This window comes from Oryzias latipes, chromosome 5, assembly GCF_053564925.1.
Source record: "Oryzias latipes strain Hd-rR chromosome 5, Olatipes_Hd-rR_3.1".
Taxonomy (NCBI): domain Eukaryota; kingdom Metazoa; phylum Chordata; class Actinopteri; order Beloniformes; family Adrianichthyidae; genus Oryzias; species Oryzias latipes.
The window spans coordinates 16,566,888-16,583,597 of NC_136241.1; the positions used below are offsets into that span (position 1 = coordinate 16,566,888).

At 38.3% G+C, this 16,710-nt stretch overlaps 2 protein-coding genes across 2 annotated transcripts; both read left to right on the forward strand.

Annotated features, from left to right (window-relative positions):
* Window positions 1-255: 255 nt before the first annotated feature.
* On the forward strand, window positions 256-2,591 carry LOC101155843 (elastase-1). Its single transcript, XM_004068818.5, has 8 exons — window positions 256-409; window positions 602-699; window positions 797-897; window positions 1,127-1,252; window positions 1,688-1,824; window positions 1,908-2,050; window positions 2,165-2,314; window positions 2,493-2,591. Exons 1-8 carry the CDS (start codon window positions 370-372, stop codon window positions 2,502-2,504), a joined length of 807 nt encoding a protein of 268 aa, XP_004068866.1. The 5' UTR covers window positions 256-369; the 3' UTR covers window positions 2,505-2,591.
* A 5,843-nt stretch (window positions 2,592-8,434) lies between these two features.
* LOC101156319 (elastase-1) lies at window positions 8,435-10,844 on the forward strand. The gene is made up of 8 exons (XM_004068820.4): window positions 8,435-8,586; window positions 8,686-8,789; window positions 9,063-9,163; window positions 9,337-9,462; window positions 9,902-10,038; window positions 10,126-10,268; window positions 10,451-10,600; window positions 10,768-10,844. Exons 1-8 carry the CDS (start codon window positions 8,547-8,549, stop codon window positions 10,777-10,779), a joined length of 813 nt encoding a protein of 270 aa, XP_004068868.1. The 5' UTR covers window positions 8,435-8,546; the 3' UTR covers window positions 10,780-10,844.
* The last annotated feature ends 5,866 nt before the right edge of the window (window positions 10,845-16,710 follow it).

The following is a 16,710-nucleotide window of genomic DNA, read 5'->3' on the forward strand; positions in this document are numbered from 1 at the left end:
GTAAACCACAATCCATGCTAATAAGGACTTTTTGTAACAAAGCAAATTTTTTTAAGTTATTTCTTGTTGATCATGAAAAAATGCACTATATTGTTATTTTATCAAATATTTTTTAAATTAGTATACAAACCCTGTGTGTTGGGTAACAGCAAAGAGTACAAATGATCTTAAATAAATATCTATCTGGGATCCGTCTAGAAAAAAGAGACGTGCTTCAGAGTGAGTGAGAAAAACCACAGCTGAATAACTGGCTATGGAAAGCGGAAAAGAACTGATAGATTGTCCTGCATCAGTTCAAGGTTAGCTTCTAGTATAAAAGACTGAAACGAATGCTTATTCTTCGTAGAAAGGTTGTGAGCTGACTCAGACATGCTCAGGTTTTTGTTGTTGACAAGCCTCGCCGCCTTGGGTAAGAATGCAATGCAGATTGAACTGTAGGACTTCGGATTTGTTTCTTGCTCTGTTTTTGTTTACTCTATTTACCAAACTCAGAAAAAATTAAATTGAAGATATGTCTTTTTTTTTGTAATTTTCTCTTTCCCTGGGCTTAAAGACAGATCACAAATATCCAAATGATTACCTTATGTTTCCTCTTAACCAGCTCTGGCTGACCTGGGACACCAGCCCAGGTACCTGGAGGACATCAGACAGAGAGTTGTAGGAGGTCAAGTGGCCAGTCCCAACTCCTGGCCCTGGCAGGTAACCTTATTAAACCATCAAAGCTTATGTTAAAATACATGTACAAAGAAAAAAAGAAGAAAAAAAATCAAATTCATTGTCTGTTTTCCCTCCTCAGATCTCTCTTCAGTACCTGTCTGGTGGCAGTTACTACCACACATGTGGAGGAAGTCTGATTCAGAGGGGTTGGGTTATGACAGCTGCTCACTGTGTGGACAGGTATTAAAGTAGTTATTTGGAGACTAAGAGAAAATATTTTACAGAAATATTAACTCATGTTTTGCAATATATTTCAGGGACAGTGAATACAAACATTTTGGGATATGTAAACCAGTGTGACATCTGTTTTTTTTAACTGTACAAGCACAATGAAAGAGGGAACAACTAAGAGTTCGTGATTATTATTTAAAACTGTTTTGCCTTTCTTTTCTTTTTTTAAACATTGCAGCAGCAGGACGTGGCGCGTTGTTCTCGGTGAACATGACATCTACAGCAGCGGTGGCACAGAGCAGGTCATTGGTGTGAGCCAGGTTTACATCCACCCCCAGTGGGACTCCAACAGAGTTGCCAATGGGTGAGGATAACTTTTGTGTTTCTTAAAAAATAAATCAATGGCCAAAATACAAAACCTCTTATCTGAGAAAAAATAAAGAATTTTCAGGAAACAAGAAAAATGTTTCAAATATTCCAGTCAATGCTGATGGGAGGTCTTTGTCTTGAGACCTTTATGTCATAAAAAGGACAGGATTTTCTTGCAGATTCACTTAAAATGTTGAGTTGTCTTTTTTCTTATCTTAAACTCAAAATAAAATAAAAAATGCAGACAGGATGTTTTGTGTTTCTGTCTTTGAAGTCGATTTAAATATTCGTGCTACCGGTACTTGTAATCTTTTCAGCGATTTAATGTCATACTCTGATACTTGACTGACAGTTGAGACCTCATTTAAAACTGTCTTGTCAGTGAGGCTTGCTTCTTTATAAATCCCCTCATTTTTTCTGTTCATGTTAGGTATGACATTGCTCTTCTGAGACTGTCCTCTGACGCCACCCTGAACTCTTACGTCCAGCTGGCTTCTCTTCCTCCCTCTGGGCAGATTCTGCCTCACAACAATCTCTGTTACATCACCGGATGGGGACTCACTTCCAGTAAGGATAAGTCTGAGCTCCTGCCAATGTTATTAAAACAACCTTTTTAAAATTGATTGCATCTCATTCTTTCTGCTTTTTAGCTGGTGGTAGCCTGTCCTCCCAGCTCAAAGAGGCCTATCTTCCTGTGGTCGACCACAGCACCTGCTCCCGCAGTGACTGGTGGGGCAGCACAGTGAAGACCACCATGGTGTGTGGAGGAGGTGGTGCTGAGTCTGGATGCAACGTGAGTCATCTCTCTTAAGAAACCAAATGTCTTAGAAAAAACAATTTGTTTATTTTTTACTAAATCCCTTCCCCTTTCAACTTTCCATGTTCAAATTTCCTTTTCTTGTGTTAGGGAGACTCTGGAGGCCCTCTGAACTGCCAGGTTAGCGGCAAATACTATGTCCATGGTATTGCCAGCTTTGTGTCTGGATATGGATGCAACTATCCCCAGAAGCCCACCGTCTTCACCCGCGTGTCTGCCTACATCGATTGGATGAACTCGGTCAGTATGAGGAAAAATGCAACAGTCTACAAAAATGTTTACACAAAAATTACCTATAAAGGTTATTGTGAACATACAATATACATAGTTGCACTTTGATATATTTAAATATACTACTATAAGAATATTTATAGCCCCAAGATTGTTTGTCATAACCCTTCTTTTATTACTTTTTCAGATCTTGTACTAGTGCAGGATATGAACACAGACGCCGTGTTTGACCATCAACAACTTACCAATGAGTATTTTCAGTCAATAAAATCAAACATATTGAAAATTGCATGACGATTCATTTTTCTTCAAAAACACAAACACCATTATATACATTGTCATTATGAAATAGTAATCCACAAGTCATTTTATTAAATAAGAACAATGTCCCCATTATGTTAAGATTCATGTGTATCATATATTTAAGATTCAATTGAATGTTATATTAGAGGATTAAAGATAAACTAAAACAAAAGCCAGAGTTACGGGTCAAAAACAGTTTGTGTGCAAACTTTGATAAAGTCTGAGACAGTCAACAGGTGCCCCGAAAACCATGTCAACAACCAAACATTAGATAAAGGCCAGCAGAAATGACACAAGGAGTTGACCAGTCAGTCCAAGGTTAAAAAACAAACACCAAGGCTGTTCAAACACTCAAAGCTAAAGGATGCATTTACCCTTACTTTGAAATGTAGATGAACTCACTGCAAGGATGTTGAAATTCCTATGTGCTCCAGTGTTGATGCTTTACTCCAACAGGAATTTGGTGCTAGGATGTTACATATCAGAGTTTTGTGATATGCAAACGTTATCTGCTAATGACTTAATACATTAGCAGATAGCTGCACTAGATCAGGGAAGCTTTAAAAGAGGGGGGTGGGTAAATATGGATGAACAATAGAAGGATCCTCATAAAGTGTGGCAAGGTTTGGATTTAATAGCAAACTACAAGAGCAGAACAAACATCATTACATCCACATTCAGTTGACTGGCAGAAGAGTCAAAACACTTCTTTGCTTTATTTGAGGTTCAAAAGACTTCTGCTTCTCCGTCTTTGGAATGGAAATGGATCAGATGGGGCTTCTCAGAAATTCGGCAGGTGGTTGTGCAGTGGTCATGCAGTGGCCATGCCCTTGGGCCAGCTGCAGTCGCATATTCACACGCTGTGCGGTGGCCACCAAGGTTTTAAGAAAAAGTTAAAGTTCAATGGCAACTGGACGATTTGTTGACATTGGTCAGCCACCACCCTGGCACATTTGGAGGTTGCGTGGTGGTAGACCGGTGGCAGAAGATTTTCATGTGTCTATGCACACACATAAGCTCTCTGAGTGCACCAGGACCACTGTGTGCAACCCGCTGGGAATAATTAAGTGCTTTGAAAATGTAGTGCTTCAAAACATCTCCAGCTGCCTCCTAGTCACCCATGACCACTGTCAGTGGACATACAGACCAAATAGGTTATTTAAGAAAGCTGTAACTCTAATCAATCACACTCCTTCCAGGGCAGTGTACTACACCCAACTCCTTTATTCTTTGTATACATTTGCACCAATTTCCCAGATGGTATCATAGTGGTTGGTTTAACTTAGGGGGAGATGTGTTAGCGTATCATAATGGAGTCCAAAGGTTGTCAGAGTGGTGTTCAGTGAACTCAAGGAGGAAGCATAAGTTGACCGCAAACCCCTCTTCTTGACAGGGTGCAGCATTTTAAGCTGCTAGGAATCCACAAACACAGGACCTTTCCAGAGACCATTATTATGTTCAGCAGAATTTGAAAAGGTCACCTCAAAGACTGCACTTCCTGAGAGTATTTAAGGGGGAATGAAGTTGTCAGGAAGTTGCTGGTGACTTTTTACAGAGTAGCATTTGAGTATCCTCTCATGTGTATCATGTAAGTGGGGTTTGCTGTGGCCCAAAAAAAAGACTTTTCAAAAACTCATTAAACTGCAGAGAAGATCACTGGATGCCCTTTGCCCTCCCTGAAAGAGTTAGCCTCATCACAATACATTTGCAGGGCAGAAAAAAAAAAGGGAGAACAATTCTTCCCACACCCACTACGTCCTTGCACTGTTGCCCTCTCAAAGGCTTATCAGACTTTAGAGATCACAAACCTGTAGGTTCAACAATACAGAAATCAGGTCACTAAATAAATGTGTCAAATAAAATTCATTCATGTCACTTTCCAACTGCAGTCGACATTTCAAACTAATTGGACTCCACTTTGTTCACTTCCCTCCCTGTCTAACATTGTTTTTTTCATTACACATTTGAATTTATTGACATGTGCAAGTATTACATACATTAAAAAAAACAAACATCAAATTTTCATCAGTTTACATCACTTTCTGGCAAAATTTGCAGAGGACTGATGGCATGATGGCACATGAAACCAAGTATTGTAAAGAGGAAAAATGTTGCATTATTTCAATACTAAGAAACTTTGAGATTTGACACACTCATACCTGATGCAACTCACTAAACATTTTTGGTATAAGTAAGTTAAAATTTTGAAAACAGAACAGGAAGTAAAATTGAGAATTAGAGTACAACACATGAACAATTGGTAGTCTTAGTGCAGTGATTGATGACTTTGCAAATATGGTACCCATTCAGGCTTTAAATGCTTAGAAAACATTAAAAGCCATAAAAAACCTTTTCTATATTTTTCTTTAAAATTGCAATATCATACAATGGGATTGAGTGAAATCATGGATCTTGTTCAGTCCAATGTTTTTACTGTTATAGAATGATCCTATTAGAACCTCCTAAATAAACTTTCAAAAAGAAGTAAGACATGTTTAAGCAGAAAAAAGACACCCTGTTATCATTAACCTTCTCAAAATACGTTTACTCTTTATTAAAGTACTGTTTCTTGAAAGTTGAACATTTTGTTTTAAAAAGTTGGTTTGTCGTTGAGGTTGTAAGTCTACAAAGAAGCATTATACTCAGAAATTGAAAAGATAAACTCAGCAGATTCTTGGCCTTCACGGCAGCTGTAACAAACTTTTTCAGGGTTGGGGGGGGGGGGGGGGTGAGAAAATGGAAATGTGTTGACAAATGACCTGATTTCGGTGAGAGGAATCTTCAGCCATCCTGTTATATTTTAATCTTGTGACAGATACAGAAAGAAAGAAATATATGTATGTGCTTGTCATTGGTTAAAACACATCAATGCATCTGTCGTTTCTTCTTTTTTTAATTTGTTTGTCTGAGGGAGATCTTCTTTACTTAAAATTCAGGTGCAGTTCTTTTTTTTATTGATAAGTAAACATGATTTTTTTTCTGCAAGTTGAAGATCATAAATTACTGTTTAATATTTAAAAATTCTGACTTAAAATATTTTTTTTTGTTGTAATCCTATTGTGTCAGGTGTCAACGTGTCAGGAAAGACAAGGAGAAACACCTCAAAATCCTATCTCCTTTATTAAAATCTCTGCATGCGTTAAATGGATAAATGAAAGTCAAGGAGATCACTTTGTGGTACAACCAAAGAAGAAAGAGACTTACATATAAAAAATTACATTACATGATAGAGATTAAACTGGGTCATGATCCCTAAATATCACTACAGCATTTTTGTTTCTTACTGCCTGCCACCTTTTTATTAGCAAAGGAGTGTGTCTTTTTAATATTTGATATAAAATTAGATATTGTAGAAGGACATAGATTTGTGCAGTAGGTTCTAAACATAAAAAGCTCAACATAAATGTCCATATTTATAGTTCCCTAAATAATAAAGTAAAAAAAAATGGAAAAATACTAACAAGGCTACAAAAGCAGGGAAACAAAATACACTTTCATTTGAAAATGTCCTACAGGGTTTATGTTTATGAATGAAGCAGCCCTGACTAAATGATGACATTTTTTGATGCCACAATTTCATGTTGTTTTGCTCTTTATTCAGACAAAATTAGGTTTTTATTTGCCTGTTTTAAATAAAAAAGGCTTTTTATCACACTTTTGTGATACTGGAGAAAGAAAACGATCTAATAAGTCCTGGGTTGTAATACAAGGCATAATGGATGCTTACAAAGTGTGTATATGTGCAAATGTTGGAACTTTGATTGAGTTAAAAAATAAAAAATAAATAAAATGTCAAAACATGAGACAACAGTTAGAGTTTCTATTTTGTAAATTTTTTACATGGGACTCATTATTTTTTTAATCATGTTCATTTGTTTTTTCATTTTGTTTTAGTCCTATGGCTCAATTTTCTATTCACTCAATTTAAGAACTACTTCATATTTTATATTATGTATATTGGTAATCCTTTATTAAAACAGGACAAAAGCCACAGTAAAAGGGATTTTTGTGTTTGCAAGTGTGTGTTCAGTCTTCTAGTATGAAGGTGTGCTTTTAATAAGTAAATTGCACCTAAAAATGATCCTTGTGGATGAAGCAAAATAGTTTAATTTCTGTAAACAAATTTTTTATGCATCAGTGAAAAAAAGCTGCAAACAGTGGCTGGATAGCTTAGTTGGGTAAGTTTCCCAAGGGGTGTGATGTGCTTCATCCAGTGTGGGTCCTTGGGACTGGGACCCACGCAAGACCATTTAAACAACTTCCTAACTAAGTAGCCATATGGGGGCCAAGTCTGGATCCTCCTGTGCCAGTCCCCAGCCTGAGTAAAATACAGGCTTGTATCAGACAGGGCATCCAGTGTAAAAATCTCTGCCAAACCACCTGTACGAATCAGTGAAACCTGAGTCCCTGTGGCGACCCCTGATGGGATATGCTGAAAGATGAAAATGTAAAATAAATGCAAATGCAGAATATCTTTTGTTTTTACAAAACCAATTTTAGAGCAGTAAAAAGCAACTATGCTTGTAAAAAATGTCAATTTGTAAAAGAGATTTGGAACTGTAAAACTGCCTTGCACAACTGCAAAAGTGTCGTTTTTTTGTGTTAGACATTTTTTTCAGGGGTTTAAAAACAAGACAAAAGCTACACGAGTACTACTTTAAAGATCAATGGGCACAAACTTAAGTTGCACTCTCAGACTATTAATACAAAATATTGGGTCTCAAGTAATTTTCCAGTTATTAATTTCTTTCTGTTATTATTCTACTTTTATTATTATTCTACTTTCTTCCACCAGTCAACCCTATCCAAACCCAACATAAAATGTTACAAAGAGTGAGTCCTACCTGCAAATCTTTTGCTGTTTTCATTGATAATTTTTATTTCCTAAACCCTGTATTCTATGAGTAGTCTATCATATTTATAAATGTATCAAACATACATTCGTTAAATTTTTGATTTTAAGAAAAACTCGACAGGCTATAAAAGTTCAATGTAAAGAAAATTCTAGCTGTGATTTACTTTTTCAGTTTATTTGACATAGACACTAATGACAATGTTCGATTGTATAAAAGCAAACAATCTTTTTTGACAAATAGTTTTTAAACATTCCTCATACATGCCAAAAAATGCTGTGCTTCAGTAACATTTGTTACATGCCTGCATTGAAAATTCCTTTCAAGAATGTTAACCCAGCTGAGTTTCTGCCAAACACATTTTTATTAAAGGATTCAGGTGGGAAATCCTCTGGGTCTTGCCTGGAATCTTCAAACAATGACCCTAATCTGTATAAAATATTAATTACAACCTGTGAATTGCAAAATGAAAGGAGAGGGTCATACATATTTTTTCTGTATCTCCAAACTAGACCTTCACCTTTGGGGCTGAACGGTTTATGATTCATTTGCAACACAAAAAGCACAAGTAGCTTATATGCTTTTATGATAAATCAAAGTCCCATCCTGTCAGCTTTCAGGACAGAAATAAAATAGAATAAAAACTCACAGAATCTGTCAGCATTCATCTGTCCCTTTCTAAAGCTATCATCTAAAAATAGAGCTTCATCATAGACACATGGAAATCTATGTTAAGAGCAAATTGATTCAAATTAGATTGTTTCTACATAAGTGGGATATATAGGATAAATGATAATTGACAGTAATGTACAGTTTGTGGGTTAGCAGCAGTTTGGGAAGACAGAATGCCATAGCTCAGTATCAACCGTCAGATAAAAAATAGCTCAGTGCTGGTTTTTCTATGAGTTAATCCTAGAGGTGCTACCACAGCGATATCTGTGAGACTGACACAGGTGGACATGTGTTAGCACCGACAAGCTGAGCACACACATATTCACCAAGGCCATAGGCAGAGGAGGTCCTGAGGGTATAAAACAGCTCTGTCCAGACGTCTCCCCTGCAGAGCATTTTAAGCAACCTCAAGCATGCTCAGGTTTCTTTTGTTGACTTCTCTTGCAGCCCTGGGTAAGCACTGCCTTGTTTTCTTACATGTTTTACACATCCTGGTCATGCAGCTCTGCATAATGCCTGACCAGCGTACTTCCTCTGTCTTTGTTTGTTCAGTGCTGGCTGAGTTGCAGCCTGAGCCCAGGTACCTGAGGGATGACAATCTTCAGGACAGAGTTGTTGGAGGAGAAGTGGCCAGACCAAACTCCTGGCCTTGGCAGGTTTGTTTGAGTCTATATGGATGTTGAGTTTGTTTAAGACTATAATGCTGCAAAAAGACAGTGTGAATAAGATACAGCACGAAAACATAAAGCTTAAAGGTCTGTTAAACCTGTGAAAAGGAATTTACGATGTTCATGATAATTATTGTTACATAAACAACTTGCTGTAAAAATAGGAAAATGTGTCACAAACACCCACAATATTTAAGAGATAGCTTTTCAAAATCACCTTCAAAATTCAATGGCGTAATTGTAAATTGTTTGTTTCATCAGATCTCTCTTCAGTACCTGTCTGGTGGTAGTTACTACCACACCTGTGGGGGAAGCCTGATCAAGACAGGATGGGTCATGACTGCTGCTCACTGTGTGGACAGGTGAAACAACTTTCATCTTACAGCCAGAGTTTTGGCTGAATTAAAAATGGAAAAATCATTAAGCAGGCAAAAATGATCTCTAAAACATGTTCTGTCGTGTGTTTCCATTCGGTTGTATAGGATATCCTGCTGAGAAGTGAACTTTGCATTTTGCTTTCTTTTTGCGGCCACAGATCCATGACTTGGCGTGTGGTTGTTGGAGACCATGACATCTACACTAATGAGGGCAGAGAGCAGTACTTGAGTGTCAGTCAGGTCTACGTCCACCCCTCCTGGAACACCAATAATGTTGCTGCAGGGTCAGTTCTACAAAAATTAAATTGCACACATTATTGCACACATTGGTTAATATCCATTAAGCAAAAAACTTCCTTTTTAATTAAAAAAAATCATTAATCAATTAACCAAACAGGTTATTCATCACAAAATATTTAAAATGTGTTATTTTAAGAAAATAGACACATTAACATCATTTTTATTATTTACATTTACAAGACCTTTGTTTCATTGCAACTTTTCAAGAACAAAATCTATTTGCACGTTCTCACTCATTGTGCCAATCCAAGAAAACTGCACATTAGTTAAAGGATAAAGAAAGAAGAATATAAAGAAAAAGAAATTTTCAAATAAAACAAACGTTTTAAAATCATAACTTTAAATAAATGAGGCAATTTGTCAGAACAAGTTTCTTTAGAGCAAAGAAAACACTGATGCCCAGTTCTGCTGTTATCCTGTCAGGTACGACATTGCTCTCCTGCGCCTCTCCACTCCAGCCACCCTCAACAGCTACGTCCAGCTCGCCAGTCTGCCTCCGTCTGGTCAGGTTCTGCCCCACAACAACAACTGCTACATTAGTGGATGGGGCCGCACCCAGAGTCAGTATAAAATCCTCAAACAACAACAACATGCAACCACTACTTGTTGAGTTCTGCTGTAATATATGTTTGTCCTGCTATCTTCAGCTGGAGGTCAGCTGTCTGCTCAGCTGAAGCAGGCATACCTGCCTGTTGTTGACCACAACACCTGCTCCAGCTCTGGATGGTGGGGGAGCACCGTGAAGAGCTCCATGGTCTGTGCTGGAGGTGGCAGTGAATCTGGCTGTCAGGTGAAGCTTCAGGCCTTTTATTTTCTTTAATCCTGGGTTTGATTTATTCAAATGTATTAATATCAAAGCTTTGCACCTATATCAACCTATTGAACATTGTTTTAAAGCTAAAATGGCTCTTTTTACTTTTCTCTGTGATTTTTGCTCAGCTCAATAATTTTTTTCTATTATTTTGGATGCAGGGTGATTCTGGTGGCCCCCTGAACTGCAGTGTCAATGGCCAGTGGGTGGTTCATGGTGTGACCAGTTTTGTGTCTTCCTCTGGCTGCAATGCCTACAGGAAACCCACCGTCTTCACCCGTGTGTCAGCTTACATCAGCTGGATGAACGGCGTCAGTATTTACCAATAACACGAGGACAGATATTTCATTTTAATACAAGTCATACCTGTATTTATTCTTTTCAAATTTACTAACTTAATTAACCAAAAAAAAAATGCCAGCAGATAGCAATTAAAATAGATGAGTTATTTTTGAGTCATTTGTTTTTTCTTTTTCAGATCATGGGTTGAGGAGAGGAGGTATCACCATGGAAACAAGAAGACTTTTATCACAATAAAACGTCCTTTCTTATGAATTTTAAGTTAATGTCATTTATTTATTTTCTGCAACGTTTTTTTGTTGCAGACAGAAATCTTCATTTTTGTTTATAATGCCAGGTTAACATTTAGGGTTCAGACAGAGTGTCATCCCATTAGATTAAGAAAGAAATACAAAACGACTATAAGAGAGACTCGAATTTTAAGTTTTAGTTACTGTTAAAGAAGAAAACTCAAATTTAAATAATTTCAAAATTTATAAGGAGTAGTTTGCTGCAATAATTTAGTCAAAATTGGAAATGTAAAAGACCACACGATTCAGCTGTACATTAAATTGAAAAAATGTATTAGCGCAAGCTCTATAGAGACATCACTTTTATCATTTTATCCCTTGTGCTATCTTAGGCACTTTAACATTGGGGAGTTGGGTCATCTAGACCCACTAGACAGTGCGCTGAACCTTTTTTCTTCCATTATTTGTGATCTTCACTGGTGTCCATGGATTACATGAAATCTTTCCACCTTTATCCACCTTTGTCATGGTAGGGAGAACACGTTAATGCAAGGGTTGGGTCATCTAAGATAGCACAAGGGTTAAATGAGCAGATGTGTTAAAATCGTAACTTGCTCCTAATATTTCATGTTTTATTTTGTTTGTTTCAATCATTTTCTGAACCGACTTAATTTCTTTTGGGTCATGCGGTTGCTGAAGCCAACCCAGCTACTGTTGGGCAAAGGTGTCACGCACTCCGAAAAGGTCACCAGTATTTTGCTGGGCCAGAATGTAACTCACACACTCACCTAAGAGCAGTTTAGAGATACCAATAAACCAATGAAGCATTTTTTCTTTAGTTATCAATTCTATATTATTTCCATATTTATTTTAAATCTTACATGTTATTTAAAATGTATTATCTTAAACTTATCTATTTTAGTCCTATTACCATTTTTTCAAGAACCACTTCAATGAAAATCATGTTCTTTGTGTTTTTTAACATGGTTTTGTAACCTTTTTCTTATGATGGAGGACTTATATGAAAGAAGATTAAACTGCATTTCTGGGTTTTTCTTTATTCAAATCAGGGAATCAGTAGCGGACAAAAACATGCAGTTTTGAAAAGCTCTCATTTGTGATGCAGAAACTGAAATTGGCAGGTTAAAGTCTCCCTGCTCCGCTCCATTCCGACGCATCCACTTGCAGACAAATTGATCAATTATCGTTTTCATTTCCCTCATCTGAGCTGGCATTTGGCTCAAAACTGTTCGCTGGAAAGGTAAGATATTGATCAGCATTTTTGTTGCTCTGCTAATGTTAGCTCCGGGTTGTAGGAGGCTATAGCGAGGGGTGGGGAGAAGGAGTGTAAACAATGGGATGATTGGAGGAGGCTTACTCACAGTCCCACCCAAAACTTAGAAGCAAACTTCTTATGTGCTCCCAATGCTCTGCACAAACTACGTCAGAGAAAACGACAGGGTTTTTTAATTTTGCCTAAAAACGACACAATCATAATCAAAAGACCACTGGGAACGTTTTTACATTTATCTAAATATGCTTGGAGTGGAACTTTAAAAGCATCTCATTGTTGCTCAGGCATCACTAATAAATCTGTCAAGAGTCAAGAAACCTGGAATCCAGAATTACCGATGCTGGTCATGAGGCGAGGTGCTGCTACCTGCAGCAGTATGTCCAGATGGTGCTGATAATGAGTTTACATCCTTTAGTAAATACCTGACATATTGTCACTGTCACATTAAGTATGACATTAACTGCATATTAAGATAAAAGATCATGTAAGTCTGTAAAGTAATACATAAGTAGTTATGCCTTTTTGTCCTTTCTCAATTCTTAATTTATGACAAAAAAAAGGTTTTCTTGAATGGAACTATCCCAGATGAATGAGTGTTCAAAAATTTTTAACAATTTTTTAACTTTTCATCATATTGCTAAATTACTACTGTTAACTCACCTACATTGCTGCTTTCCAGTTCCCATTGTAGAAGTCTCACCAGTTTATTTAACCAGTTTGTTTAATGTTTAGTTTCATTTGCTAATTTTGGCTTTAGCATGCATCCATCCATCCGTCCATCCGTCCATCCGTCCATCCATCCATCCATCCATCCATCCATCCATCCATCCATCCATCCATCCATCCATCCATCCATCCATCCATCCATCCATCCATCCATCCATCCATCCATCCATCCATTTTCTTAACCTGCTGTATCCCATGGGGTCACAGGGCAGCTTGAGCCTGTCCTGGCTACTGTTGGGCAAAGACGGGGTACACCTTGAAAAGGTTGCCAGTCTGTTGCAGGGTCACAATCACACACACGCAAAGGGGCAATTTTGGAGTCAGCAATTAACCTGTGAAGCATGTTTTTGTAGGAGGAAACAGGAGAACCCGGATAAAACGCACACATACATGGGGAGAACTTGCTAACTCCACACAGAAAAGTCCCACTCAAGATTTGGACTAGGGCCTTCTTGCTGTGAGGGCCACTGCCCCATTGTACTGCCCTGACTTTGGCATTATTGCTTTCTGAGCTAAGAAAGGAAACAAGCATTTTTTACTGCCCAAGTTTGCATTATTGGGTTTATTGAAATGTTTGATGAGATTTGTGTTGATGCCTTGTCTTTACCTCACTGCCCCACACATTATAAACAGACAGGAAATTCAGTTCTTTAGATATTAATGCTTTTTTCAGTAACCATTATCTATGATTGATGTGAATCTATCTGTATGGAGATACCACAAAGGACCAAAACTGCAGCACAGATGAAGGTGGAGAGTTCCCTTGCAATTGGTCAAGTGAATCACAAGTTCAACCCCTCAAATTAACTTTGACCTTTAGAATTTTACCAGAAAGGCTTTAAATATTTAGAAATGTTTGTTCCTTCACACCCAAAATTACAAAAATAAAAACAAAGCAAAAAAGAGAAGAAATGAAAACTCAAGTTCTGACCAAATTATGTCACAACAATGTAAAAAAAAGAACTGCTTGTTTGAGCACATGAGTTATGTACTTAACAGAACCAAAGGCTAGGAATTCTACCTTCCTCTTTTAGTCTCTTTAGGTGGAACTACATTATAAGGTCACCACATCACAACGATGTTCCCCACTTTAATTAGAGGCAATTCACTTGCAGTGCCACCTCTCATGCATTCATTATTTTCTTAGCTTGATTAATGTTGTGATGAAGATGCTCACCTCTCAATCTAACACTGTGAGGGGTAAGCTATCATGACTACAAACTGGAAGGATGTAAGCCATCTGAGACTACAGCGGTTTAATGCGGATAAAAAAACTTCAGTTTCTCACAGCGGTTCCTCTTCGGGGCTGATTTCTTTCCCTCAGTAATCTGCACAGGCTTCCTTTCAGGTAATGAGCTCAGCAGCTTAAATATGAAAGTTAAATGAGTGCATTATATTTGCTAATAGGGTTTTGGTTGTGTGCTTCTGATTTTGTGTCAATTACCTGTTGATTTGAAGGCAAATCAAACGGTTAGCTCGAAATTCTTTTTCAGGAAACTATAGAGGTCAAATCTGAATCAGCTTAAGGCGATTACAATTCTGCCTGCTCACTGTCTTTAAATATGAAAAATGTCCTGAGTTCAGTGACACAAAATTACATTTTCAACAAAATACAGAAACAAGCAGGCTACAAAGTGGTGTGGTGGTTAGTAAATTCACTTCACAGCAGGAAGGTTCTGGTTAAAACCCCAGCTGGGTCTTCACTGTGTGAGGGCTGCATGCTTTCCCATGTAGCCATCACTTAAAAAGAAACTTAATTTGTCATTTAGGAACGAGTATGGCTCTGCAGTATGGCCTGTCTGTCCACAGTGTACCCCACCCTCTCCCTTAAGTAGTTCAGCAACCCAATGACCCCTGCAAAGAGAAAAAATAGGAATGGGAAACAGTCAATGCTTCATGCCTCCAAAATGGTTGTCTGCTAAAAACTGGCCGATTTGATTGAGTATAGCTCCCCACTTGTTGTTGGAAACCCAGGGTGTGCAAAGGTGACTGCAAGACCCTCTGGATGTCTGTTTAACCCTTGTGCTATGCTAGGCACTTTAACATTGGGAGTTGGGTCATCTAGACCCCACAAGAAAATGCGCTGAACTTTCATTACATGAAATCCTCTCCACCTTTATCCACCTTCGTCATGGTAGGAATAACACGTCAATGGTCATCTTGACCGATGGCAAAAGTATGTGCCTGGCAATGCTTTTTCATAAAAGGGTAAACAGTGCCATCTACTGGAAGAACAGCGCAATTAAAAAAATGTAAAAGACACTGTATTTAAAATTGTTTGGTAATTTTAGTTATCATGTTCTTGTAGAGTTTTTCATATTGGAGGACATAGATAAAGTAAAGATTATGACTGAGTATTTTTTTTAATTTAAATTGTTGTGAATCAGGAGCAGAACAAAAAAAATCCTGTTAGAACAAGCTTAGATTTGTTACATATAAACTACAATCGGCAGGCCAAAAGCTCTCTGCTCCACTCCAGTCTGACGCATCCACTTGCAGACAAATAGATCCATGTACGTCTTTGTTTTCCTCGTCTAAAGTGGCATAGCTCTAACGTCGAGGTCAAAGGGCTGCTGGAGCACACCCAGATACTGTTAGAAAAGGCAGGGTACACCCTGAACAAGACGACAGTTTGTAACAAGGCCACACACACACACAGTCACATACAGACCTGGGGCAATTTATAGACACAAATTAACCTATGAAGCAGATTTTTGGACTGTGGGAGGAAGCTGGAGTATCTGCAGAAAACCCACGCATACATGGGGGGAACATGCAAAGTCCACACAGAAAGGTCCCAGCCCACTGTGCAGCCGCTGTGTTTGAAAAGAAAAAGGTTTTCTTGGCACCATATCTTTTTTTAAATAGGATACCTAAGATTTAAATAGCATGTAGCCTAATGAGTAACAAAACAAGCAGCAGTTGTTGCCATGATAACAGTTTTCCTGTTCCTTCTAAATGAATTGGCAAACTGACAAGATTGTACCTTGAGGTACTAATGCTGGTACTAATGCTCCTTCTTAAAGTTTGATAAACCCTCCTTTCACTCCTGGGTGAGTGGAAGCAGGGTTTTGGACATGGACCCCAAGAAAACAAACTGGCTAAAGCACAAAAAGATTTAATTTAGGACGCAGGTAGGGCAGGAAAAAAGAGCCTCTGGTAGCAGTGCGGTCATAGGCCAGCAGGTTGAGCAGCAGTCTTACACAAGAGAAGAAAGTTATATGTCCCACTGCAATTGTGGATAATGACAGGGGCTTCCTTTCTTATGTGAGGGGTGCTCATGGCAGCAGGAGTCCAAGGTGAGAGAAACTAAAGGACTGCATGAGGCCAGACCACAGACTGAGAAGGGTTATCTTTGCTTGACATCACTGGTTTTGAAAACCAGTGAGGAACAAAACAGACTCCAAACACTCCTGAGAGAGGCAACATGTCTGGTAGAAAGCAAACTTGGAGGGGGGGCGGGGGGGGGGGGGGGACTTTAGGGCTTCATTCAAGGACAGAGGTGAAGACGACCTGACACTGACTAAAGTGCTGCAGCTCCTCATGAAGGCGGGCACACAGGTGGAGTAAATCAGCTGATTGTCTAGCTGAGATGAGCTGCCAGGGTGAAGTGGCCCGGGATCACGGCACTCTCGAGTTGTCCCTGTTCCTCTATCTAACAGGTTTTCAGCAGGTGCTTGTCCCAGACACTTGCTTGTTTCATTACGACTTTATTGCTTTTCAAACCAAATTGGGAAAAGAAACTTGGCACTTGGTCAGATTAGAACCTTTCACAGATGGAAAATTCCATGTTTTTGAAGGCCCTGGATGGTTTTTATTGTTGAAAAGCCTAATGTCTCTTGCAGATCATTTAACAGCAATGCAACATCAG